This window comes from Leopardus geoffroyi, chromosome C2, assembly GCF_018350155.1.
Source record: "Leopardus geoffroyi isolate Oge1 chromosome C2, O.geoffroyi_Oge1_pat1.0, whole genome shotgun sequence".
NCBI lineage: Eukaryota > Metazoa > Chordata > Mammalia > Carnivora > Felidae > Leopardus > Leopardus geoffroyi.
Genome location: NC_059333.1, coordinates 69,465,128 through 69,489,010, shown reverse-complemented (window position 1 = coordinate 69,489,010; position 23,883 = coordinate 69,465,128). Strand labels below are relative to the sequence as shown.

The 23,883-nt window shown below is 47.0% G+C and overlaps 1 protein-coding gene across 4 annotated transcripts in view; it reads left to right on the top strand.

Annotated features, from left to right (window-relative positions):
* MYLK (myosin light chain kinase) overlaps positions 1-23,883 on the top strand; it is a 280,888-nt gene that overhangs the window by 79,406 nt on the left and 177,599 nt on the right. For 2 of the 4 annotated variants that reach the window (XM_045502292.1, XM_045502291.1), the window contains exons 1-2: positions 15,526-15,673; positions 21,369-21,536. In XM_045502292.1, the coding sequence (XP_045358248.1) occupies positions 15,644-15,673; positions 21,369-21,536 (198 nt within the window). In that variant the 5' untranslated portion in view covers positions 15,526-15,643. Of the gene's footprint in view, positions 1-4,158; positions 4,180-15,525; positions 15,674-21,368; positions 21,537-23,883 lie in introns of those variants that run through there. The other 2 variants (XM_045502293.1, XM_045502294.1) reach the window with 2 other exon arrangements.

Genomic DNA, 23,883 nt, shown 5'->3' with positions numbered 1-23,883 from the left:
CAGACAGAGCCTGAGCTCTGCTAAGCAGGGGCCATATTTTCTGTCAGCTTATCCCTGGTGCCGCCATCAGCAGAAATGCCTGGTAGCACTTACCTGGACTCACACTGCTTGTGGTGAGCCCTCACAGACATTTCCCTGACCAGAGCCAGCATTGTGGCTGGACCAGACCTTGTGGTCCTTATTACAAGATAAGACCTTAGCAACAAGCATCAGGGAACTTGGAAAAGACAGGGGTTATTACTTATGTATGAGTCCTAGAGGGTACATGGCATGCCTGGGGCCACACAGCGAGGTCATGGGGAGAGAGCGAGAGCTGTCTTGGGGTTCTGCTTTTCTGGGGCCAAAGGTGGGGGCCTAGGGTCTCCCAGGATCACTCTTTATTGGTAAATTTAAAACCTAAGAGTGGGAATTAAAGTGTGGGAAGGGAAAGGTCAAAGGACCAGTGGTTTAAGTTAACCACAGCTCTCTAAAAAGTGAACTTGGAGGGTGGGGCGACTTGGCTCTTCATCTAGCATGTAGCTGGCGGTGTGCTTGTTTGAGACGGATGTCTTTGAAGTGGATGCCTCAGTAACCAAAAGCTTAACGTCAGGACCTTACATTACAGTCAGAAAAGCTGTCGGGTGCTTTTGCCAACGGTGCCTTTGTGGCATTCACTGCTGTTTCCAGGGTCGGTTAAGTATCTGACTTCTGCTCAGGTCATGATCTCTTGGTCTGTGAGTTGGAGCCCCACGTCAGGCTCTGCACTAGCAGCTCAGAGCCTGGAGCCTGCTTCAGATTTTGTGTCTCCCTCTCTCTCTGCCCCTCCCCCACTGATGCTCTGTGTCTGTCTCTCTCTCTCAAAAATAAGTAAACATTTAAAAAAGTGATGAACAAACTACCAATTAAACAAAGCTGTGGACATTTTTACAAATGAATGAGAGAATATTTTAATTACCAAAAAGGTAATTAGATTGAAGGATGGCCTGTTAAACTATGTACATTGAGTGTATGCAAAACCATGCACCATCCTTGTTTTCATATTTTCTCACAGATTCGTGGGAACTTGGTCCTGGATAGGTGCCTGTGACCCCATGTTATAGATCCTGCTAGATCTAGGCCTCAGAGCAGTGGGACTTTGAGATTAGAGTAGGACTCAGCTGCATGGAAAAGACTGCCCATGCCATTCCAGAACTACCTGTACTGGCAACATTGTATAGGAGAGGGCGAAGGCCTTTAGGTTTTGCTTGATAACAACAGTGGTCTTGAACTTCATGACTCCTTCCAGTTGGATCCTTTCCCGTCTTGCTCAACACTTGCCTCACTTCCCAAGCCTTGCCTAACTTGGTTGGATATCTAAGCGCACATCCCTCCAAACTGTGCAGGAATCCCTAGACCTGGCCCTTGCTTAAGGCCTGGCACTAGATCAAGGAGCTCAAGCCCAAACTGGAGCTGAAGAAGGAGAGAAAAATATTTAGGGGGCCATGAGCCAGCCCAGGTAGTAGGCTGACATGAATCAAGAGGACCCAGATGCAAAAGCCATAAAAATTTCATGCACTTTGACTCAGTAATTGAAATTCTTAAAATATATCTTGGGGAAATAATCTAGACTGAAGGAAAAGTTATATGCATGAAACTGTGACTTGTGAGGTCATCTGTTTTTAGTGAAATTGGAAGCAACCTAAATGGTAAATAACAGGGGCACGACTGAGTAAATTATGGTTCATCCACTTGGCAGAATATTGCAAAGTCATTAAAAATGAGACTTATAAAGAGTGTTCCATAACCAAGAAAAAGTTTGTGGCTTAGCCTGAAGAAAAGTATGAAAATGAAGGCATTGATACTATATAAATATAATTAAAAAATTTTTTTTAAGGTTTATTCATTTCTCAGAGACAGAGTGTGAGTGGGGGAGGGGCAGAGAGAGAGAGAGAGAGAGAGAGAGAGAGAGAGAGAGAGAATCTGAAACAGGCTTCAGGCTCCGAGCTGTCAGCACAGATCCTGATGCGGGGCTTGAACTCATGGGCCATGAGATCATGACCTGAGCCGAAGTCGGACGCTTAACCGACTGAGCCACCCAGGTGCCCCTATATAAATATAATTTTGATTTGAAAGGTACATATATAGAAAAAAACCCAGGAGAAATGTACATGAAAAATGATAGTATTTGTGTCAGGAAAAAAGTCATCTGTAACCCTTTCCACAACTAGACTTTAGCAGATACTGTTTATGAACAATGACAAAAGAGTCTGGAAGAGGGGGACTGGAGTGAGTTCAAAGTTCATGCAGGGAGTCAGCAATCAAGACACTGTCTAGAAGAGGGGGAAGGCCACATATGAGAACATGTCCAAATATAACCCAGTGTGTGAAATAACATAACCGTTTCCTGAACTGAAGGCAGGTGAAGCATGAATAGGGTGAATGTGGCCAAGAAAGACGTCTGTGAAGTCACGTCTCACATGTAGACTAGGAAGACTGTGGAAGGATGGGAGTGGCCACACATTCATCCTGGTTCCCCTAGACAGTCCCGGCAAAAGGATTAATAGGATCCCTTTTCATTGTCAAAAGAGTCCTGGTTTGGATAATCTGTCACATGGTCACCTTAGATGTTGAAAAGGAAGGAGAAGGCCACTCTAGGTTGATGATGATTGTTCTGCTGGTCACCTCAAGCACTTAAGAGTGAATGGATTAAGATTCCCTGATGCTGAAGTGGGCCCAGCCTGATGGAGAGGTGGCCCAGGTGTAACATTTGAATACTGCCCCACTTCCTGTTTAGTTGAAGGCTAATCAGGGTGGTTATTCGCAAGCTTCCCCACCTGTAGCTGGAATTTGTATTTTGCTCTGGCCAGGAACTCCTCTCTCCTTGATTCCTTCTTCACCCATCCCACAGATCTGGTGCATGACTATTAAAATTTTCAGTGAGCAGAAGCAGTACAAGTAGATAATTTGCCAGCCGAGCCTTCCCCTATTTGTGTACCTGGGAGCATTTCTCCTTAGAGAAGTTCTTGACTTTTAATAGAAAAGCTCATGTATGGCTAGTGCAGAAATAAGTTCAAATGGCAGAAGATGATAACTTTAAGCAGATTGGGGCTTGGCCTGGGGTGGGCTCTGTTTACCTCTTGGTGTCTACCCTCTGTTCTGTTGCCTCTGTCAAGGCAGGCTTATGGGGAAGCCCATTGCTGTGCAGAGCACCAAGCTGACCAGCTGCGATTCAGCCTGGAAGCCAAGCCTAGGTTTGGGTTGCAGGAAAAATGGGGTTGGGTTGTGGAGGAGGCCTCCTCCCCTGTGCCCACAGGAGAACTAGTGTGACCCTGAGTGCCCCAAGATGCCTGCCTGCGACAGAAGAGGCAAAGGACCTTCTTTAGGCAGCATCTCTTACAGACAGTCTCAGCCCAGAGGTGTTCCAGACCACAGAGGAGCCAGACAGATGCCCTCACTTTGTACATGAACAAACAGATAAATGCTTTGGGGATTGCCTAAGTGAAGAAATAGCTGGGCCTTTTGTGAATCTTTTGTCCTGCTGTTTGGTTGAGGAATACAAGTGGTGAGTGTGGGGACAAGCTCCCTTTGACTTTTTTTGGACTTAAGCCCGAAGTTACCTTTTAGCACGTGAATACTATTTTAACTCTCCGGTTAAGACATAAGGGGAAAGAAAAACATGGCCTCACTTGAGAGAGAGAGGTTTGCTTTGGAGGCCAGGATATACATACTTGACAGGAACCTTCCGAGGTCAGCTAAGAGAGGACCCCTGAGCAAGCAGGTGTTCATGCCAAATCCCAGCTCCCTGGAGTGGCCTGGTGGGAGAACCTGACCTTTCCATGGGGGAGAAAGTACCATTGTGAAGACTTAAACTGAAACCGGTGTAAACAAGACAGCGCTGATCTTTCTCTCGTTTCATTTTATCTATGCCACAGGGAGCAGGTCCCATTAAAAGGAAAGTCCGATTTTTCACTTGGGCCCAGAAACCAAGAGGGACAAGCCATTAGAGAGGTAGCACCCAGCCCTGACCGATAGCTGTGAGGCAGAGCAAAGTTGATGGCAAGGGTTCTTGAGTATCTCATGTCTTGAATCTCCCCACATCAGGTCCTGGGCTCTGGGAAGTCCTAGGGACTGCTTTCTCCAAGAAAAGTGACACGGCACACCGGGTAATGCTGAAACACCAGACTAAGAGCAAAAACTGATTCTCTGCATTACACGTTAATGGTAAGAGCTCCAGATGACAGCAGTTTGTTAAATGTTCTATAACTATGAGAAATGGAGGTTAGTAATTAGAAGTGCACTGGTAACTGAGTGGCTATATTTGGTATGGATAAGCACACAGGAAGCTCTGTTTTGGGCCTAATCAGCCATGGCTGGAGAGGCCTAGCTGGTTGGTGGCTGTGCCCACTGGATAGAAGCTTACCTGAGGTGCTTAGAAGAAAATGCTCTAGCAACTAGAATGGGTGTTTGCAGGGAGGCAGAGAGCATACTTCTCTTCAGAGTCCTGTGCCAATCTTGTTCCTGTGGGGCAGAGAACATTTAACACCCAGCAGATGTTGGGGCCATGTTCCCCTCTAGGCTGATGCTGAGAAACTGCTGCTTTTGTGTCGGCGGAGTGTCCCGCACAGGGTGTAGAATTGTTGGGTCCAGGAGTGGAAAGCCATGAAGGGTTTTAGGGCCTCACTAGCTATTTTGTTTCCAACCCCACTTTCCTAGTCCCTGTGGTTCTATTGTCTTTTGCTAATCTGGCCTCTTCAATAGGATTCCAGACCCTGTGTCCTCGAGGTCCCCCAGCTAATACTTGGTGGTGGTCTGTTGATCTTCCTGTTGCCTTGCACTTCCTTCCCTGGTAGCTGATGTGGGGAAGGGCTTTCCCGTGCATGTGAGTGTCCCTGTTCCTGAGAGAGGGTTGGCAGAGAGAGATGCTCTCTCCTCCCCACTGAGAGACAGTTGAGCTGACACCTCTGAGCAGAGGTTCCTCTCTCCGGAAGGTCAGTTACAGTTTGCTATGTTCCTGCTGACACACTGCCAGTGCAAACCTGAGATTGGGGTTCAGAGAGGCCCAGGGCTGGCAAACACCAGTGCCAGACCCGAGGATGCCCCATCCACCTGTGTTGCTCAGACTACAGATTGAACTCTTCACCCAGAACTCGCCACCTCGATGGGGAAGGAAAGGCAGGGCAGGGGTGGGGAGGACAGCCAGGGTGTGAGGGAGGGAGATCATGGGAGCAAATGGAGGCCACTGGCAGTGAGTCAGAAGGAAGGCGTGTGTTCTCACTCTTCCTGCAGTGTTTATGTCACCATATTGGGAGGATGTAGTGTCTAACACGCTGTGTTGAACCTCTCATCTTATTTATGCTTGTGGTGGTCATTGTAGGTGCTCAGAAACACACAGCGGTGTGTATGTGGACAGGCTGTGTGCATTTTAACCCTTAAGTGGGGGTTCTTCTCTGTTGGGAGCACAAACTTGATGAACCTGTTTTGGTTGGCCCAGATGATCAACATGTGGCCCTGATAACATAAATGTTCTAAGTAGTCAAGAGGGAGTTGATTGTGTTAGCGTGTCTTTGTCCAGCCATGGAACAGACTTTGTAAGACAAACATCCGGGGCCTAAGAAGTTGGGATCTGGAAGAAGATTCTTATAGATGTGAACCACAGGAATGAATGAACTTCTGGAATTTCCTTGCTGAGAGGGGTGTGCATGCTTGTGGCTGTGGCTTTTGGCTACTGTATATACGTTCTGCTTCCTGGTGCACATGACTTACCTAATTACTAGCAGACTAGCTCATCACTTCAGAACCAGAAGTGACTGGCTACTGTCACACAAGTTCCCTTAACACGCTCATCCAGGTCCCTGAGGAATAGTTAAGGGTAGCTTGTCTGAGCTGCTGTCCGCAGACCAAAGTATGTGAGGGCCCCACAGGTGCTTGGCTCACAAGAGGCAGACAAGGTGTGCACATCATATTATAAATTATGTTCATCTGTATATACAGATAATACACATCCAGGAGAAATGTTAGAGGTCTTCTAACCCCAGAGAGGTTAGGACACTTTTCCAGGAGCCACTGTTAGCAGGTCCTGTCCCTGAAATTTGGTGGCTCTAGCCTTATGCCAGCCCTTCTCTCCGGATTTTGTTTTTTTGTTTTTTTGTTTTTTTTTCCAACGTTTATTCATTTTTGGGACAGAGAGAGACAGAGCATGAACGGGGGAGGGGCAGAGAGAGGGAGACACAGAATCGGAAACAGGCTCCAGGCTCTGAGCCATCAGCCCAGAGCCTGACGCGGGGCTCGAACTCACGGACCGCGAGATCGTGACCTGGCTGAAGTCGGACGCTTAACCGACTGCGCCACCCAGGCGCCCCAGGTTTTCTTAACTATAAACTGAGAAGGTGACCAAATGTCCCCCTGTGTCTGGGACTGTGTGCAATCTAGTGGCAGAACCAGGACAAGACACCAGGACCTTGGACTCCAGCTACCTCCCAGGTCCTCCCCATGGCCTCTTTAAACACTGTGTGACACTGTTACCAAGGGTCTGAACCTTGGTGCCAGACACCTGGGTTCAAAGCCAACTGGTAAGAAGTAGCTGTTATTGTTAGGTCTGCGACCTTGGATGTATTGCTCAACTCCTGAGTCTTCTCTTCAAAATGAAAATAATATCCATCTTACCTAGTTGCTTTGAAAATGGAAGTTAACTAGGTAAAACCCTCACTATGGTAGCTGGCCCCCAGGATGCATTCAATTAAATAGGTTATTTTTGTTTGTAACAGTAGATAGTGTGCATCACTTCATTTGTCCGGACCTGAGGTTTCCTTTCTGTGAAACAGTAGGGTTGGACTGGACCCGTGCTTCTCTGACTTTGCCGTCCCCAAGGGAAGTGGAGAAAGAGCATGTGCTCAGCGACAGGGGCTTGGGGCATAGTCTGAAGAAGCTTATGGAAAGCATCACATTTCTTTGAAGTCCTAGATTTATTTGTAAATCTACTTATCATTGTCATTTTATACAATAATGTGAATGCATTATTGCTTTTATTGTTTTAATATAAAAATGCTTCCCCCACATCTTTGAGTATAGTTGATGTTCTGGGATGAGATGGCCTCGAGTATCCCCAAAGGGCACAGAGCGATACGCCCGTGGGGATGGAGGTGGGATTGTATCATTTCCAAGATCCCTCCCAGCTCCGGCATCCCATGTTCCTGGGGTAAGTGGTACCTAGGAATCCTGAAGGAACCTCAGATGGGCAGGCTCCCCTATGCCCCTGCCCCTAGTGGGACAGGGCAGTGTGAGGTAGGGGTGGAAGCAGCAGAAGGGAGGGAGAAGATGCAGTCTCTGGAAGTGAAAGACGAAGAAGGCTGGAGGAGCAGGGCTGTGTCTGAGCCTGACTTTTGGCCCGTGGGCTGATAAACCTGGCCGGTTTGGGTTGGCAGCCCTCCACCACCCCAGGTAAGTTGCAGGAAACACTAAGCCATTGTTTCTCATCTCCAGCTGGAAGCTGTCCAGGGCATGGGCCCTCATATCATGGAAGGGTTGGTGAGGGCAAGGGGTGAACTGCATGTGGAAACATAGGGCTTGCCACACTGCCAAAGCATCCTCCTGGCAGTGCTGATGTAGCATCCAAGGCCAAGGTCTGGGGTTGTGCCCAGCCAATGGGAGGAGAGTGGAGGCGAGCCTGGAAAAGAGCAGCAGGCTTTGGGGGAGAACACAGATTTCTGGCCTGTGAATGGGAAGAGAGAGCATCTGGGCAGGGGTGTGGAAGACAGATGTGCATGGACTCTCTCAGGCATGAGGGATTGAAATGAAGTCACCTATTTGTTTAGGACAAGTATAGGGGCTTTCCCTGGGCAAGGGATTGACTGCATTAGTCAAATTTGTACCCATCAGATAGCATTCCAATAAATCTAAGAGAATATCACAAAAGTTGTTACACTGGAAATGTCCTGTTGGGCATGGTATTTATTATAATAATAAGATTTAACATATCTAGATGAATTCTTCCTGAGCACGTTACCAAATAGAGCTAGGATTTGGCGTTAAGAAGGATTGGATTCCACTTCTGCTTTGTTATGACCTCAGGCAAGTCACTCTGTCTTAGAGCCTCAGATTTCCCATCGATAAATGGGGTTATAATATATTTCAGTATATTGTGACGTTCTGGATTGGGAAATCATTTTGTAAGTTACCAATAGCATAATGTTAATTTGTGTAAGTTTATTTATTTTTGAGAGTGAGAGAGTACATGCATGCTTGAACAGGGGAGGGGCAGAGAGAGAGAGAGAGAGAGAGAGAGATTGAGAAAATCCCAAGCAGGCTCCTGGCTGTCAGCGTGGAGCCCAGTGCGGGGCTTGATCTCATGAACCATGAGACCTGACCTGAGCCGAAATCAGGAGTCGGATGTTTAACCAACTGAGCCACACAGGCGCCCCTAGTGTTAATTTCAAATAAAAACCCTTTTGGCAGCATTAACAAACAGCATTGCTATCTTCTAGGCCCTCCACAACCTTGTCTTAATGAGTTTAAAGATTGTGACTCTCTAAACTTCTCTTGATTGAAATCATCCTTTGTAACTCAAAAACATCCCTTTTTCAGATGAGTTTCCTTGCTCTTAGACATGCATTATCATCTCCCCACTTCTAGTTTAGCTCTGTACTGCAGGGCTCACCTGCCCAGATAGCCCTGGACTGTACTCTGTGCCATACAAACCTCAGAGATCCCTGTACCTGTCTTTGAAGATACATTGGTTCACTCTGGGAACCAGTTACTTCATCTGTAAAATAAGGGGAAAAGGTGGTTGGACTAGATGATTTAGGTCCTCTTCCAGCCCTCGTGTTCTGTGATCTAGCCATATTCCAGAGTGCTTACAGTAAGCCAGAATTTGGGAAGATGAGAGCAATGCATATTGCCTAGCCGATGACAACTGATAAAAATAAATCAATATTCAAATGTGCATTAGTAATCTACTCTTTGCAAGAGGGCAATATTTGCAGCAATATTTAAAATAAATTAGAACATCTAAATGAAATGTGATCTCTTACTCTTCATAATAATAGTTTCCTCAATTGATAAATAATTATCAGTTATTTGATAATTATGAAATATTTATATTTGAGGGAGGGATTGCTGTGTGTGAGGCATTGTTAGAAGTACTTTGCATATTATAGTTACAAAGTATTGGGTATTCCAAGTATATACTCCGTGTTAGATACTTGAAGTCACTTCTAATCTCTTTAGAGCCCTACAAAACAGGTTTACAGACAGAGAAATTGAGGTTTAGAGAGATTAAGTAAATTGCCCAAGGTCATTTAGCTACTAAGTGGCAGAGGCAGGTTCAAGTCCGGGCATTTTTGTCTGACTACAGGTCCTGTGATGACCTGTGATGAAACCCCTCACTGGAGCCATTGGCTGGCTGTCACTACTTAGCTTGCTCTTAAACTGCCCATCTGTTGTTACCCGTGTCTTAGGACTGGTGGTTATGGCAGCTGTGTTTTTGATTCAGTGTGGGAATTGGTCCTTTCTGTCTAGCTGAGGCAGCCGGCCTAAAAACTGTGTGGGGAAAACCCCACTGGAATTAGCACACTCCCTCCTCTGGCGTGTTGGAGACACCCAGCCTTGGCTCCCTCCTCAATCTGCTTCCCTCGCACCTGCCCTCTGGTCTCCATGCTAGTCAAGGGTGGCAGGAACACTAGAAATCCCTAACAGTTTGCCAGGCCTTTGGCTTCAGCCAGAGGAGACACGATGTGTTGGTGGGAGTAATTGGAAAACAGCTGTACACTCGAATTTAGCGTTGGGGCCCATGGGAGCTGACGCATCAGGTTGGCTCGTGCCTCATTTTCCTATGCTGTGTCACAAGGGAGAGGATTTGCGAGAGAAGTGTCCCCAGGCCTCTAAGTAAGGAAAGCTTGCATGAAGCACGCACATGCTAGAACCAGATGCACTGCCCTGGGCCCCAGGAGGTCCAGCAGGGGCTGTGGACAGCTTGTGGCTAGAGATGAGCTTCAAACCCTGCCCTGGTTCTTATCAGCATGCCACATCTCCACAGCCCCTCCTGCTGGTGGGGCTTCCTGCTGCTGCCCTTGTCCTTGGAAGACACTGTTCTAGCCCAATGCCTGAGGCTCTCGCACCAAAAGGCGGAGCTCCCACAAAGTGGCCCTCCTCATTCTGTCTCCTCAGATCGGTCTGTCCTCAAATCAGCCTGACGTTAGTCCAACCACAGAGCTATTTTCCCAGGAGAAACAGGCCTGGGGATGCTGGCAGCTCCCCTAAACCGTGAGGAGAGGAGCAGGGACTGCGTTCAGCAGCCAGGCCTGGGCAGGCTATGCTCACCCTCATGTATATCTGTGTTCTTAGAATCTACAGGCCCTCCCAGCACAGCGTCCTCTAGGCCTGTCCCTTCAGATCTCTGTCACACCACAGCTCCCTGCAGAAAGCAGAGAGGTAACATGTGCTTTAGGCTGACTCAGAAAGAAGGGGTGGGGCATGCCAGTCTGGAACTCGATCAGCTGTTCAGAGCCCCCTCCAGGGCAAGGAGCGGTCGGCAACATCATGAGGCTCACTTCCTTCCTGGGCCTTCTTTTTCAGAGCTTTTCTGGACTTCTCTGAAGATCAGGAGAGGAGGCGGGGGGCACACTCATGGCGCAGAGCGGTGACCTCTCCTTTACTCCCTCCCCCTCTCCTTTCTAGATCTTCCTTCATCCCTCTGACACTAAGTTACTAAACGTTGGCTGAACTGGGGCAGGAGAGTGAGAGAAGAATGAAACAATAGAAAGAAAAGTAATATGTTTCATTTACTTTATAAGTGAATGAAAATACTCTGCCCCATTGATTTTGCTGTTAATATATGCCACTCTAAGGGACTGAATGAGGTAAGTCATCTTAAGCACTCCAGTAGTACTCTTGACACATAGTAAGTGCTCACTAAATAGTAGCTATTATTGGTTCTCTCTTTTTCTCCTCTCCTCCCCACCTGGGGTTTCCTCCCAGCTTTTTCAACCCCAGTTTCTTTCTGGACAGACCTCATAAAACCAGAGGCTCAACTTGGGAGCTGGCCAGAGGCCAGCAGAGCTGGAATAACCATAGAGTGCCCATTCTTAGCACTGGCCCAGTCTCTGTCCTCATGGCAGTGCTGATGTCTCATAGGTGTGCCTTGATGACTGGTGTGCCTGCCTGATTCAGCTGTCCAGCCTGTGAGGCCCTGTGTGGTGGGCTGGGAACAGAAGCTTCTTTCTTCCTCTCCTGGTGTCCTGCATCATGTTCCTGCTCCAGGCTTGGCTCCCTCTGCTGTACCTTTTCCCACCTGTCCAGGTGCCCCGTGGAGGGCTGGCAGCAGTCCAGAAGACACAGGTGCACTAGGGCAGGAAGTGTCCAGAGAGGCCCATCAGGCCACACAGAGAGAGGACCACAGGGAGAGAAGGGAAGTGACTTTCTTAAGATGCTGGTTAAGGTGCAGCCACAGTGAGAACCAGAGTTGCTGACTGCCTCTTTGGTGCCATTTTACCCTCCAGTGATGCCTCCTGGTTTCTCCTGTGGCCCCTTCCATGGCCAAGGCTGCTTCTATCCTCCGAGCTTCTGAAAGAAATCTTAAAACAACAATGATGTTAACCACAGCAGCTGCCATGGATTGAGCACTTCTTCTCTGCCAGAGACAGGGCTGGGGCTGCTTTACAAACACACTGCCGATCCGATCCCCACGGCAGCCCTGCAGAGAATGGGATCTTAGTAGGAGCCCTGTTTTACAGATAAGTAAACTAAGACTTTCAGAGGTTTTCGCTTGCCTCGAGGCCACACAGTTTAGCGGTGGTGAATGCAACATCTGATTGTAGAGCGCTCTGTTTTCCTCTGTGGGGCATCCTAGGGACAGAAGCCTGTGCCTGTTCCCTGAGGTGATTCTCTGGGCTCCCGTGGTCTTAGGGTGATAGGGCTGCCGCTACATGAGCATCACAACTCTCATCTCTTTAGGAAACTGGGCACAATTGGTATGGCTTAATAGAATGGAGGGAGGAGGCATGGTGTTTGAGAAGGGGGTGGTTGGATCAACACACTTGTGACCCCAGACTTACTTTTGTAGCAATAATACCTGATAATGGAATGAACACACATTGGGATTGTTGCTAGATTGTGACAGCAATGTGTCTTTTGCTAATTTAGTTATGATCAGGGTCTCTGGTTCTGGCTTTGATATATTTTTTGTTTTGCATGTGACTTCTATTGCAAAAAGTTTCTCTCAGCCTGTTCTCATTAAATCCCAAATTAAGCAAGAATCCCAACAGGAAGAGAACAGCTCCAGGAGACCAGGCCTCGCTCGTTCACACTGTGTATGTGGTTGGGTGTGTTTATTTGATTTGATCTGTGTGTGTGCGTGTGTGTGTGTGCGTGTGTGTGTGTCCCCTTTTAAGAAAATTTAAAAATAACTTTCTGCCAAAGATGTGGGCACTCAGAGTAGTGTTGCTGAGCCGACATCCTCCTCCCGCCCGTGGTCTGCTGCTCTGCTGATGTGGCCAGGCTGACGTGGGCAGCTCATCTGCCTGTGGACACCCAGCCCTCCTTTAATGTGCTTTTCAAGAGGAAAGACCCAGGAAGCCCAAGGGAGGGGACAGACTGCCTGGTGGCTCAGGGAAGAACTCCACCATGGGGGACACAGTGGGCTGGCTTTGAGTAATCTCACTTGGGAAGCTGAGGACCTAGATCCAAGTCGCCTGGAAATGCCAGCAGGAAACCCCAGCAGGAAACTCAGAAGGTCTATCCAAGGCAGGACATCATCATGCCTGTTTCGCACACTGGAAGACTGAGAAGCAGAGTAGGAAAGATACACGAGTTACATGCCTGGTTTAAAGCCAGATTAGCACCCATGTGTCTGGAACCAAGTACCTGTGGGCTCCAGAGGGTAGATTTTTTTTTTTTAATTGTTGTGATCTGTTCACCCATTTCTTTTCCTACATCCTCTCTCTAATGTTCTCGAGATTCCATGCAATAAAGTTAAGTGCTGTCATAGCTTGGAGGAGATTTTTTAAATTCTTTTTTAGCTCAAATTTCTATTCATTCATATATTCCACAGGTATTTATTGAGAATGTATCATGTGCTCATTAATAGTGTAGGCACTGGGGACGTGGTAGTTAGTGAATCACAGGGGGCCTGTGACCTGGTGGAGTTTGTGTTCTAGTGGGGGAGACAGATGTTAGTCCTATACATGCACAACTACGTGACTGTCAACTATGGTCTGTGGGACAAAGAGGACATAAGAGATTTGATGCATGCTGCTAATGCTAACATGGGGCCCGGCCTAATCATGGGGCCAGAGATCTGTGTCCAGTGTTTCCAATCAGCCCTTTTGCACTTGGGCAGTTGTTTTGATTTTGCTTTCGAGCCTCAGTACTGGAATTTAACAGTTGTTCTTTTAAGTTTCCTCTCAAGCTCTGGTCCATTTTGCTGACTTTTCAGGGCTGTATTTAACAGCCAGCATGTCAGCTGTTCCTACTTGCTTAGTGTAACCCACAGGACTGATGGACATGCCTCTCATGTTTTTGTCCACACCATTGTCCTTGGTTCTGTCCAGTTCAAAACGAGTTTCCATTCTTGTTGCCACCACCAGAGACCTCCATCTAAGACTTAGAACCAGATTCACTCTGTTCCTCAGTGGTGAACAGCATTGTGTTTTGGATTTATTTCTTCCTTTATTAGACATAAAGTATTAAGATATTTGCCATGTCTTCCAGAGGTCTGGGGTTTATTTATATTCAGTCTTGGCCAAGGACTTAATTGACTTAAGGGTGTTCTCTTCATCAGTATCTGCCTCTACTTCAAATCTCTCTGGGGCACATTTGTTCAACCGTTGTCTTTGGAAGAAAAGGTAGAATCAAATTAGATATTGTTTCCCCATTTTCCCACCCATTCTTCAAAGCCACACTCTACTATTCCTGTAAAACCACTTTTCCCTTTCCAGTTGTGCATTTTTAGGAGGGTAGACATGAGAGCACATGGTGATGGGCAGAACAAGGGGCTGGGTTAAAGCAACAGTTCTCAAAGTGTGCCCGCGGGGGATCTTTGGGATCCCCAAGAATCCTTCAGGGGCCCAGAGGTCCAAATCATCTTTGTAATAAGATGGCATTTGCCTTTTTCACCCCCTTTCTCTCTCAAGTGGAGTTTTCCAGCAGCTTCAAATACTGTGATATCATAGAAGGCTGGATGTGGAAGCAGATATGAAAATCTAGTGCTGTCTTCTGTTAGCCAGACATTAAAGAAATTTGCAAAAATGAACAATTCTTCTTACTAAACTTTTATTTTGGAAAATAATTTATTTTTATTAAAAAAATTTTGTTAATGTTTATTTATTTTTGAAGGAGAGAGAGACACAGCATGAGCAGGGGAGGGGCAGAGAGAGAGGAAGACACAGAATCTGAAGTAGGCTCCAGGCTCTGAGCTGTCAGCACAGAGCCTGATGTGGGGTTCGAACTCACCAACCATGAGATCATGACCTGAGCTGAAGTCGGATGCCCAACTGACTGAATCACCCAGGCGCCCCAATATATTATTTCTTTTAAAAGTGTTATTTATGTTAACATATAATGGGCTTCTTATTGATGTTTTGAATGAATTAGTATTTATTCGTTTTGATTTTGAATGCCGTAAACACTGTCAGCAATAACTCATAAACAAAAGCTCTTTGGGAACCTCACTAAGTTTTAGGAGCATAAAGGGGCTCTGAGACCAAAGAGTTTGAGAACTGCTGAGCTAGAGGGTAAGGGGTCACCTAAGTGTTACAGGAATCCCAGTTACTCAAGGATCGGACAGGGCCCAATGGAAAAGCTTAAAGTCATGTCATTGCTGATTGAGACATCTGCAGTTTGTCCCATGGCGTGAGTTGCATAGGATGAGAGATCCCTTTGGAACTATGGAAATCCTCTCCCCTGGAGGAGAAGGACTGGGTGCGGCATCACCTTGCTACCATGTATTAGAGGCATGCACCAAGGACCGGTCCTGCAGCTCCACAGGGGTCAGGATGCACCCTGCTAGGTCCTGTGCACGACTTGAACCCTCGGAGTCTGGCTCACATCTCAGCCCAGATTCCTTAAGATAATTGCAGTACGGGGTTCCCCATCCATCTATTCCCTGGGCTTGCCTCTCACTACAGGGACCGTATGCAGGGCTTCTCTAGCTTAAGGAGTAAAGAACTGGTCTCAGGAGGCACATGTCCCACGAGTCCTGTGTGGTAATCCCATGCCAGATGTGCCAAGGGGTGAATGACAGTCCAGGCAGGTTGTGGATCTGGACAGTCCAGGCAGGTTGTGGATCGCCCCTCCGAGGGCTCAGCTCTCTGCTTGACAGCCTCCCCCCTTCCCTCCACACTGAGATTGGAATCAGCAGCTCTGAATGAGTAAAAACCTGTGAGCTTCCTCTCCTGGACTCCCTGGGACTCCGCTGAGAGCCTCTACAGCTGGCGGCCAGGGGTTTCAAAGGTCACCCCAGCTGGGTGGATTAGAACAACAGATCTCCCTGACTGAGCGGAGTTGGCTGCCCCGGCGGAAGGCAAGTTGCAACATCTGCGAGCAGAAGTCAGGCACACGCCCCTTAGCTTTTCAGTCTAGCCCTGGGCTCCACAGCGTCCCTGGCTCTCCGTCACCGTCTTCCTTCTCAGACGGACCTTGGACAGGAATCTCTGCAGTCCACTGGTAAAGCGTGGCTGCCCATGCGGCCCGACGCATGGGAGAGCTGCCCGGGGAAGAGGCCACGGTAAGTCATGTCAGTTCTCTGGTGTATGGCCCTGCCCCACCGCTTGCTTCTGTGGGTCACAGCAAGTCCACCTGGCACAGCCTGCAGCCAAGGAGAAGCTCACTTCGGTATTAGAAGCGATTAGGGAATTGGTCAGGATTTGAGTGCACAGCAGAGAGAAGATTAAGGTTTGGGGGGGGCGGGGGGGGGAGGAAAGCTGTCGTTGCCTGGGGCCCTTGCACCTGGGTGGTTTGCTGCCTCCACTGCGTGCCAGGACTGGAGGGCGGGTTCACGGCCGGCTGCCAGGCTTCCAGTGCACAGCCTGCTGGGAGGCTGGCCCTATAGGGAAGGTATGGTATTTCCAGGATGCCTTGCTGCTAGCTCAGGTGCCTAGAGACCACAGTCATTTAAAATGTATGTACTTTGGGTAGAGAAGAGGACAGCTGGTTTCTCTAAACTTGTTCTGCTGTATCACTTGGTCCCTAATTTGTAAACTTTTCTTCGGAGTCTTTTTGCCTCAGAGTTCACTCTCTTTGGGCCATAGTTGAAAATGTTCTTTTCTGGGTTCAAGAGACAATTTAGAGTGCTTTTGATCAAATTAAAGTCAAGTTAACTTAGTGCTGCTTTGGATGATTAATTATGTTACTTGTAAAAACCTTATTTGGAGGTGAGCTTTGGCCCGAGCATTGGGGGAGCGGGGGGGCTGTTCTAGCTCTCTTTGACCCCCCTCCTCCATTTTTTTCTCTTCTTAATTCTCTGTCCTTTGATCTGTATTTAACTGGCATTGAACGAATCTCTGAGCTGGGGTGTGTTTCCAGCAATTGAGCACTGCGTGCCAGTAGAGAAATTATTGCAGAGTTAGCCAGCAACTCTGGTATTCTCAACTGGAACGTGGTCATCGGGCAGCAAGAGAAATTAGGAGGGAATAAGAATGGTATGGTTTGATTTATTATGATTATGATTATGATTATGATTATTATCATTTTAAAGGTTTTTTTTTAAGTAATCTCTATACCCAACGGGGGGCTTGAACTCACAACCCCGAGATCAAGAGTCTCATGCTCCACTGACTGAGCCTGCCAGGTACCCTTGATTTATGATTATTTTTTGATAGAACATTCCAAATATGTCAGTAACCATTACTTCTCAATGTAGACAGATTCTGTTTATGCTGCTGATGGCAGTGGGCGGGGTGATGGGCTGAGCGAAGCTGTTTGGTGTGTCTGGCCAGCCTGGGACCGGACTCTGGTCCTGCTCGCCTAATAGTTAAGTAACCACCCCACCCCCTACCACCACCTTATGGGGGACTGGATGTCTCTTGGCTATATTGACTTGCCTGTTCCTTTTCTAACCATGAAGCCAGACCTCCCCTACATATAGATGACTTTTATCCTCTGTGCTCTTGGAGCCAAGCACTTTCCCAGTGATGATAGCATCCAGGGCCTTCAGGAGATTTAGAGGGATCTCAGAAAATCTTGGTTCAGGACAGTTTGTAGAGAGGGTCCTGAGCCTGATGTCACCACTCTTCATTTCCAGCTGCCCAGAAAGCATAAGGGGGACAGTCTTGTGTCTTCCAAAGCCAGACCTAAGAGCAGAAGGGGAGGCACATTCCCTGTCCCCTGTCCTCTGTGTGGTTCCTAAGCTTCTGCTACTACATCTCCCTTTACTGGGGACAGTAGGAAACATCTCGTCTGGGTCATGGGGCCCTCTAGGAGGCCTGCAGGGTATGACTGAGGTCAGACTTGGGTTTGGTTTCTACCTCTTAGCTCTATGACCTTGGACAAGCTTTATTGGCTTTCTGAGCTTGCCTCCTCCTTTGTGAAAGGAGCATAGTCAGAATTGCCTTGTAAGACCATGGGGACTGCCCATTCTGTGGCAGTGCTGGAAGAGACGTGACGCTGCTGAGGGAGGCTGCGGTGGTCCTGGAGCCCTCCTTCCCTGCCTCCTCACAGAGTGCTGCCGTCTACTTCCTACTACTGGTCACAGTAATCCTGCTCAGATACTTTTGCCCTGAAGGTCACTGGGCTGGCCTGGGCTCCTTGCTGTTGTTCTCAGTGGAGAGGGTTGGTGTCCTGCAGGGTCGGGAGAGTGGTTTCCCTTTGGGACCTGGATGATGGCAATGTTGATCAGCTACCACTGATTGAACCCCTTCCATGCTGTTCTGTGTGTTTTATATGTGCTCTCACTCAAATCCCATCCTCCCTGTGACACTCTGAGGCTGATGTTATCACAGCCATTTTACAGAAAAGGAAACTGAGGCCGGGAGACTTGAAGTACCTTACAGTTCACAGCTGGAAAGTGACAGTGCCCCTAGGTTTGTGGCAGGGTCTGATCCTCATGAAACCTATGCCCTCCCCGTGCTGGCAACAGAGTGTATCTGTCCCCTCCTCAGTGGTATCAGAGCAGGGCACAGTGAGCAGTGTCCCCTCTAGGGGATGGTCCTAGGTAGCTGTGCAGGACTTAAGAACCCCATTCCTTCCCTACCACCGTGTTACCACACTTGCCACGCACATGTCATTGTTCATTGCTGTATCCCAAGCCCCTCACTTGGCACATGGTTGGTGTTCAAGAGATATATTTTACTTGACTGAATGAATATATCCTGACTTTTGCCATTAAAATAGCACAATTACTTTGAAATTGTTGTGTGAACATATACAAACACGATGATATAAATATGGCAAAATGTTCTTTGTTGAATCTACATGATGGGTATTTGAGGTGCTTGTTTTCTCATTCTTTCAACTTTTGTGTATGTTTGAAATTTTCCATAGTAAAACTTACTTTGAGTTTAAAATTCCTATATCATTCAATTCCTATCGTTATCTTCCTTGTAAATATACACTCACATAACCCCCTGATATTCCACTGTGTTTAACCAGTTCCCACTGTTGAATATTTAACTGGGTCTTTCTTTCTATTTCTACTCCACAGGATAATTTTTCTATTTCTTCTGCTATAAATAATGTGATTAGCCTTCTTAGATATAAATTTTGTGCTGCATCTCTGATTCTTGCCTAATAATACATTTTCTAAATGGAGGCTTTCTGGGAGGAGAGATAGACTTTTTTTTTTTTTTTTTTTTCCAGAATCTCTCTGCCAAATTGCTTTCTGGAGAGATCACACCAATTTACATTCCCCCCAGGAGGGTGTGAGTGAAACACCTTACCACAGTCTTCCCGGCACTTCATGTTATCTTGTTTTTTAAATGCCTGTTTGGTCAGTTTTTGAAAAAGAAGATAGGTTGTTCTTTATTTGCGCTCTTGCATTCTTACTGAGACCAGGCAGTATCCATTTGTTCAGTGGTCATTCGGTGTCTTCAGTGAGCCACCCACATCATAGCCTCTGCCCGTTTATCTGCTGGGCTGTTTTCTTCTCAGATGTAAAATATTCCAGTCCTTTGTTTTTGTTGCAAACACTTGTTCCCAGACTATCATCCATCTTCTAATGTTGTTGATGGTATGTTTTTTGTTTGTTTGTTTTTAATTTAAATTCAAGTCAGTTAACGTACAGTATAGTCTTGCCTTCAGGAGTAGAACCCAGTGATTCATCTCTTATGTATGACACCCAGTGCTCATCCTGAAAAGTGCCCTCCTTAATGCCCGTCACCCATTTAACCCATCCTCCCACCAACTTCCCCTCCAGCAACCCTCAGTTTATTCTCTGTACTTAAGAATCTCTTATGGTTTGTCTCCCTCTCTTTTTTTAATCTTATTTTTCCTTCCCTTCCCCTATGTTCATCTGTTGAGGTTCTCAAATTCCACATATGAGTGAAATCATATATCTGTCTTTCTCTGTTCCGCTTAGCATACTACACTATAGTTCCATCCATGTTGTTGCAAACGGCAAGATTTCATTGTTTTTCATTGCTGAGTAATATTCCATTGTATATATAAACCACACTTTCTTTATCCATTTATCAGTTGCTGGACATTTGTTTGACATGCAGAAAAATCTTAATTTTATATGTGATATGCTAATGGCTGTCTGCTTTTTCACTTGTTACCCCAACCTCAGACCCTCTTTCCACCAGCCAACTGACTGCTTACAGGAGGCAAGAGAGCCAGTGGTTAAGAGTAGGAGCCCTGGCACCAGACTCCTGGGTTCAAATGCCAGTTCCGGTCCCTACTAAACGCCATGACCTTGGGCAAATTTCTTAATCTCATTGTGCCTCAGTTTCTAATCTATAAAATGGGGATGATAAGATTATCTGCCTCATAGTGTTGTGAGGAGCAAATGAGTTGTTATTTAAAAGTGCTTAGCATAGTTCCTGACAGATAGTGCTACATAAGTTTTGCTTCTACTGTTATCTACTGCCGTGAGCCTGTGAATCTTACCATTTGGAAAGGATTTTGTCTGCATAGTTAATACCTTTTCAGCAAAAGAGAAAGCTAGGTTTGTCAAGCAGGGGATGTGCCCTGTCACAAACAAACCCAAGTCTTTGTTACTTTAACTTGAGCTTCAGAAGACACATGCCTACTTTATTGTTAGATGTTGTTAAACTTACACCAACTAATTACATGCCCCAGATATCACTGTTCCATGGCAAGTAAGACGTGGTCCCCAACCTTGAGTTGTTCCAGCCTGGTGAGGCTCCCACCTGGACTTGGAACCTTGAGCAGGGATACTTAAGACGTTATTCCACCTGGTGCCCGTGGGTATCCAGTGACTTTGACTGGGGTCTGACCGCCCAGCTTCTTCTCAGCTGCTGCTTGTTCTCCCAGCCTTGTCCTCCAGTCTTTCCTGTGCATTTGGGGAACTCCTCCTCCCCCATCTTTCCCACAAATCCCTTCTCTACTTATGAGAACCCCTGAGTCTCTTTCTGTTGCTTCCCACCAAGATCTGAGATTCACACCTGTTACCAATTCCACTAAGGAAGTCCCTTTCTTCCTGCTAACATGCCAGTCCCCATCTACATCCTGTCCTGTCCCACCTGGGCCCTGTGCCAGGAGCCAGGAGCCTGAGGTATTCTTGCCAGTGATGCCATCATTTTGCTTTGTCTCTTTGGGCTAGTGACTTACCCTCTCTGGGCTCAGTTATAAACAGAAGAATTTGCCTGAATAATCTTAGAATGTCCCTTCCCTAATGTTCTATGACCTTCGAGGCTTTCCACAATCTAGTCCCTAGATGTGGGATGTCCTCCCTAGATGTGCTTCCTTCTCTCCATTCATCTGTTCACTGTCACCTCACTTCACCTCGGCCAGGATTCTTGCTGTTTTAACCCCAACTCTTTCCTTTCTGGGAATATGGATCCTGTTTTTCTTTAGCCTGTGAACTCTCATAGTTCACGCAAAAGCAGCTTTTACTTTCTGCCATGAGTGCCTGATGTACTTGTTGATCCTGAAGGGCCAATGACTATTAACCACTGATTTTAGATGTCAGTTGTAGAAATGCTGAGATCAGCTGGTCTCTCCATTCTTATCCTACCTGCCCCTTTCCTAGAAGTTCTCCATTGGGTTCTGAGGAGGCCAGCATGTGGTCCTGGTGCTGGTGTCTGGGCCAGGCTGGGACTTACCCTGGCAGCCTTGCGTGTGGAGCACACAGAGCTTCTCATTCCCAGAGAGGAGCTCTAACAGACCCTGACGTAACGGGGTGCCTGTTCCCTACAGAACCCACGACACAGGGGCCCCACCAGCACACTGGGAATGCTCGCCACGCATAGGGATGCGGGCCTATACTTTGTCTCATCTGACCTGGTCTTCCTTCCTGTTTGCAGACCATGGGGGATGTGAAGCTGGCTGCCTCAACACAGGTTTCCAAAACCTCCATCAGTGTGGATCACTCGAGAGTCGGTTCCATGCCCCTGACCGAGGCCCCTGCTTTCATTGTGCCCCCTCGGAACCTCTGCATCAGAGAAGGAGCCACCGCCAAGTTTGAAGGGAGGGTAAGAAGCATGGCTGGAGGGGAGGCTGGAGAAGAGATGGGCAAGGTCATCACTGCTTCTCGAGCCCTTTCCTCAGCAGACTGGATCTGGCGGAAGGCCTGGTTTTCTTTGGACCCACACATAAAGTGAATGTATTTCAGTTTGACCGACTTCTTTTGTTTATGATTGACTTTGGTCTGTGTCGGACAGCTCGAGGGTGGGAAGTGGCACTGAGATGTTTTGCTGTTAATGTAGGTCATTACATTATGTGCTGCCTAATTATAGAAGATGACATGGGCTGGTGGCAGGAACCATACAGCTTGGGTTTAAATATGTGTCCTCAAATCTGGACAGCTGAGAACCGACTGTAGCTTTTCTTTCACTTTCTTCTTCAAAGGAGTATTTCATTAACTAGCCCTCTCATGTGTCGTCTTGGCACATCCAGAATAGTGGGGTGGAAGATAAGACCCCTTATCAGTTTGGTCCCCTTGTGCTAATTAATATTGGTCTCTTGCTCTTACTGGGCCTCCATTTCTTCTGCAAATGGGCGTGATAATTCCTTGCCCACCTTGTACTAGAAAGGAGAAGAAGAAGACGAGGACATTGAAGAGTAGCTGTGAGAATCCTGAGGTTATTATGCCCGAGTGAAGGGACCTGTGGTGCGCTGCTGGCTCAGGCCTCCAGGACGTCAAATTATCCACCTGACATGGAGATGCATGTGCAAGTCAGGAATGTTTGCAAGTAATATTTGTCCTGGGATTAAACATGGAGAATCTACCCCAGGAAACACTTTAGAGGCTAGAAGGCTTTGATTGAGCAAAAGACAGCTGAGGTGATGAGAAATTCATAGGTTGCATTATAAATCTACAATTTAAGAGCAGGCTCCTATGTGCTTGTGGGAAGGATGGGGTCAAGTGCATCACCGTCCCAGATGACACCGGACCTTGCCTTTGTTTAAGCACTAGGTCTGGCTTTGTGCAGGATGGCCCTCACCATCTGGAGAGTGTGCAGGGTGCCCTGGGATGGACACTTTGCATGGGCCCTGTGGTTAAGACTGTTTGCCAGTGAATCTGACCTTCCCCCTGAAGAAGATTGTGGGGGAATGTTGGTGATGCTGCTGAGGGTTCTGTTTCTTCTTTCTGGGCCCCTGCTGGAATGAGAGATCTTTTCTGTTGCCCTGACTGCGGGCCCTGCATCCCCACAGCTGGCAGGAAAGAAACAACAGAAGAATCCCTGGAGATTTAGAAATGGCTTAAAGCCATGAAAAGGAGTGACATACTGATACACGCTGCAATGTGGATGCACATTGAGAAGATTATGCTAAGTGAGACAAGCCAGGCACAAAAAAAGATCACATGGTGAATGTCCTCATGCGTATGAGATGTCCAGAATAGGCAAACCTATCATAGATCTGTGGTCATTGGGGGTCAGGGGGGAGTGGGGAGGGACTGCTAATAGGTAGAGGGTTTCTGTTGGAGATGATGGAGGTGTTCTGGAATTAGATCATGATGGTGGCTGTTCCACTTTGTGAATGTGTTCTAAAACACTGACTTTATACTTAAAAAACAAAATATAAAAAATGAACTTGAAAACTAGCTTAGCAAACTGATCTCACCTCCAATAACTACACTCCTGCCCAACTGCCTCTGAGAGATGAACTCCTCCTCAAATTCAGGCAGACATGGAGAGGAAGAGAGGACTTAGCTTCCTTTATATGTGGTGGTGCTTCTGCTTCCTTTGCTGCCTTTGGAAGCCATGAAGGAACTGGGCTCTTGAGTTACTTGATTTGGAACCTTTGTGGAATGAGTGCTGACCCAGGAATCGGCACACTGAGTTCTTTGTTGCTTGGTCATCCTTCGGTTGGCTTGATACATTCTGTGGACCTGGTGGCTTTCCAGGTGGCTTTCATACATTCTGTGGACCAGATAGGTTTCCCTATCTGAGAAGAAACAACTAGCCTACAGGAGTGTGAAGAAAATGAGTTGGGGAAGAAAATGGTAAAACCACTTCATAAAGTTAACAAGTGTAGGAATACAGTAGTATTTTTTTAAATGAGGTGAAATTCATGCATCATAACCATTGTTAACCATAACCATTGTTAACCATCATAAAGTAAACAATTCAGTGGATTTAATGCATTCACATTGTAGACCTGCAGTATTCTTGTAGTATAGCATTCTCTATTTGAAATTTTTATTTTGCTAATGTTGATGAAACTTGACTTTCTTTTTATTAAAAAAATTTTTTTATGTTTATTTTTGAGAGAGAGAAAGAGAGTGCGTGTGAGCAGGGGAGGGGCGGAGAGAGAGGGAGACACAGAATCCGAAGCAGGCTTCAGGCTGTCAGCAGAAAGCCTGATGCAGGGCTT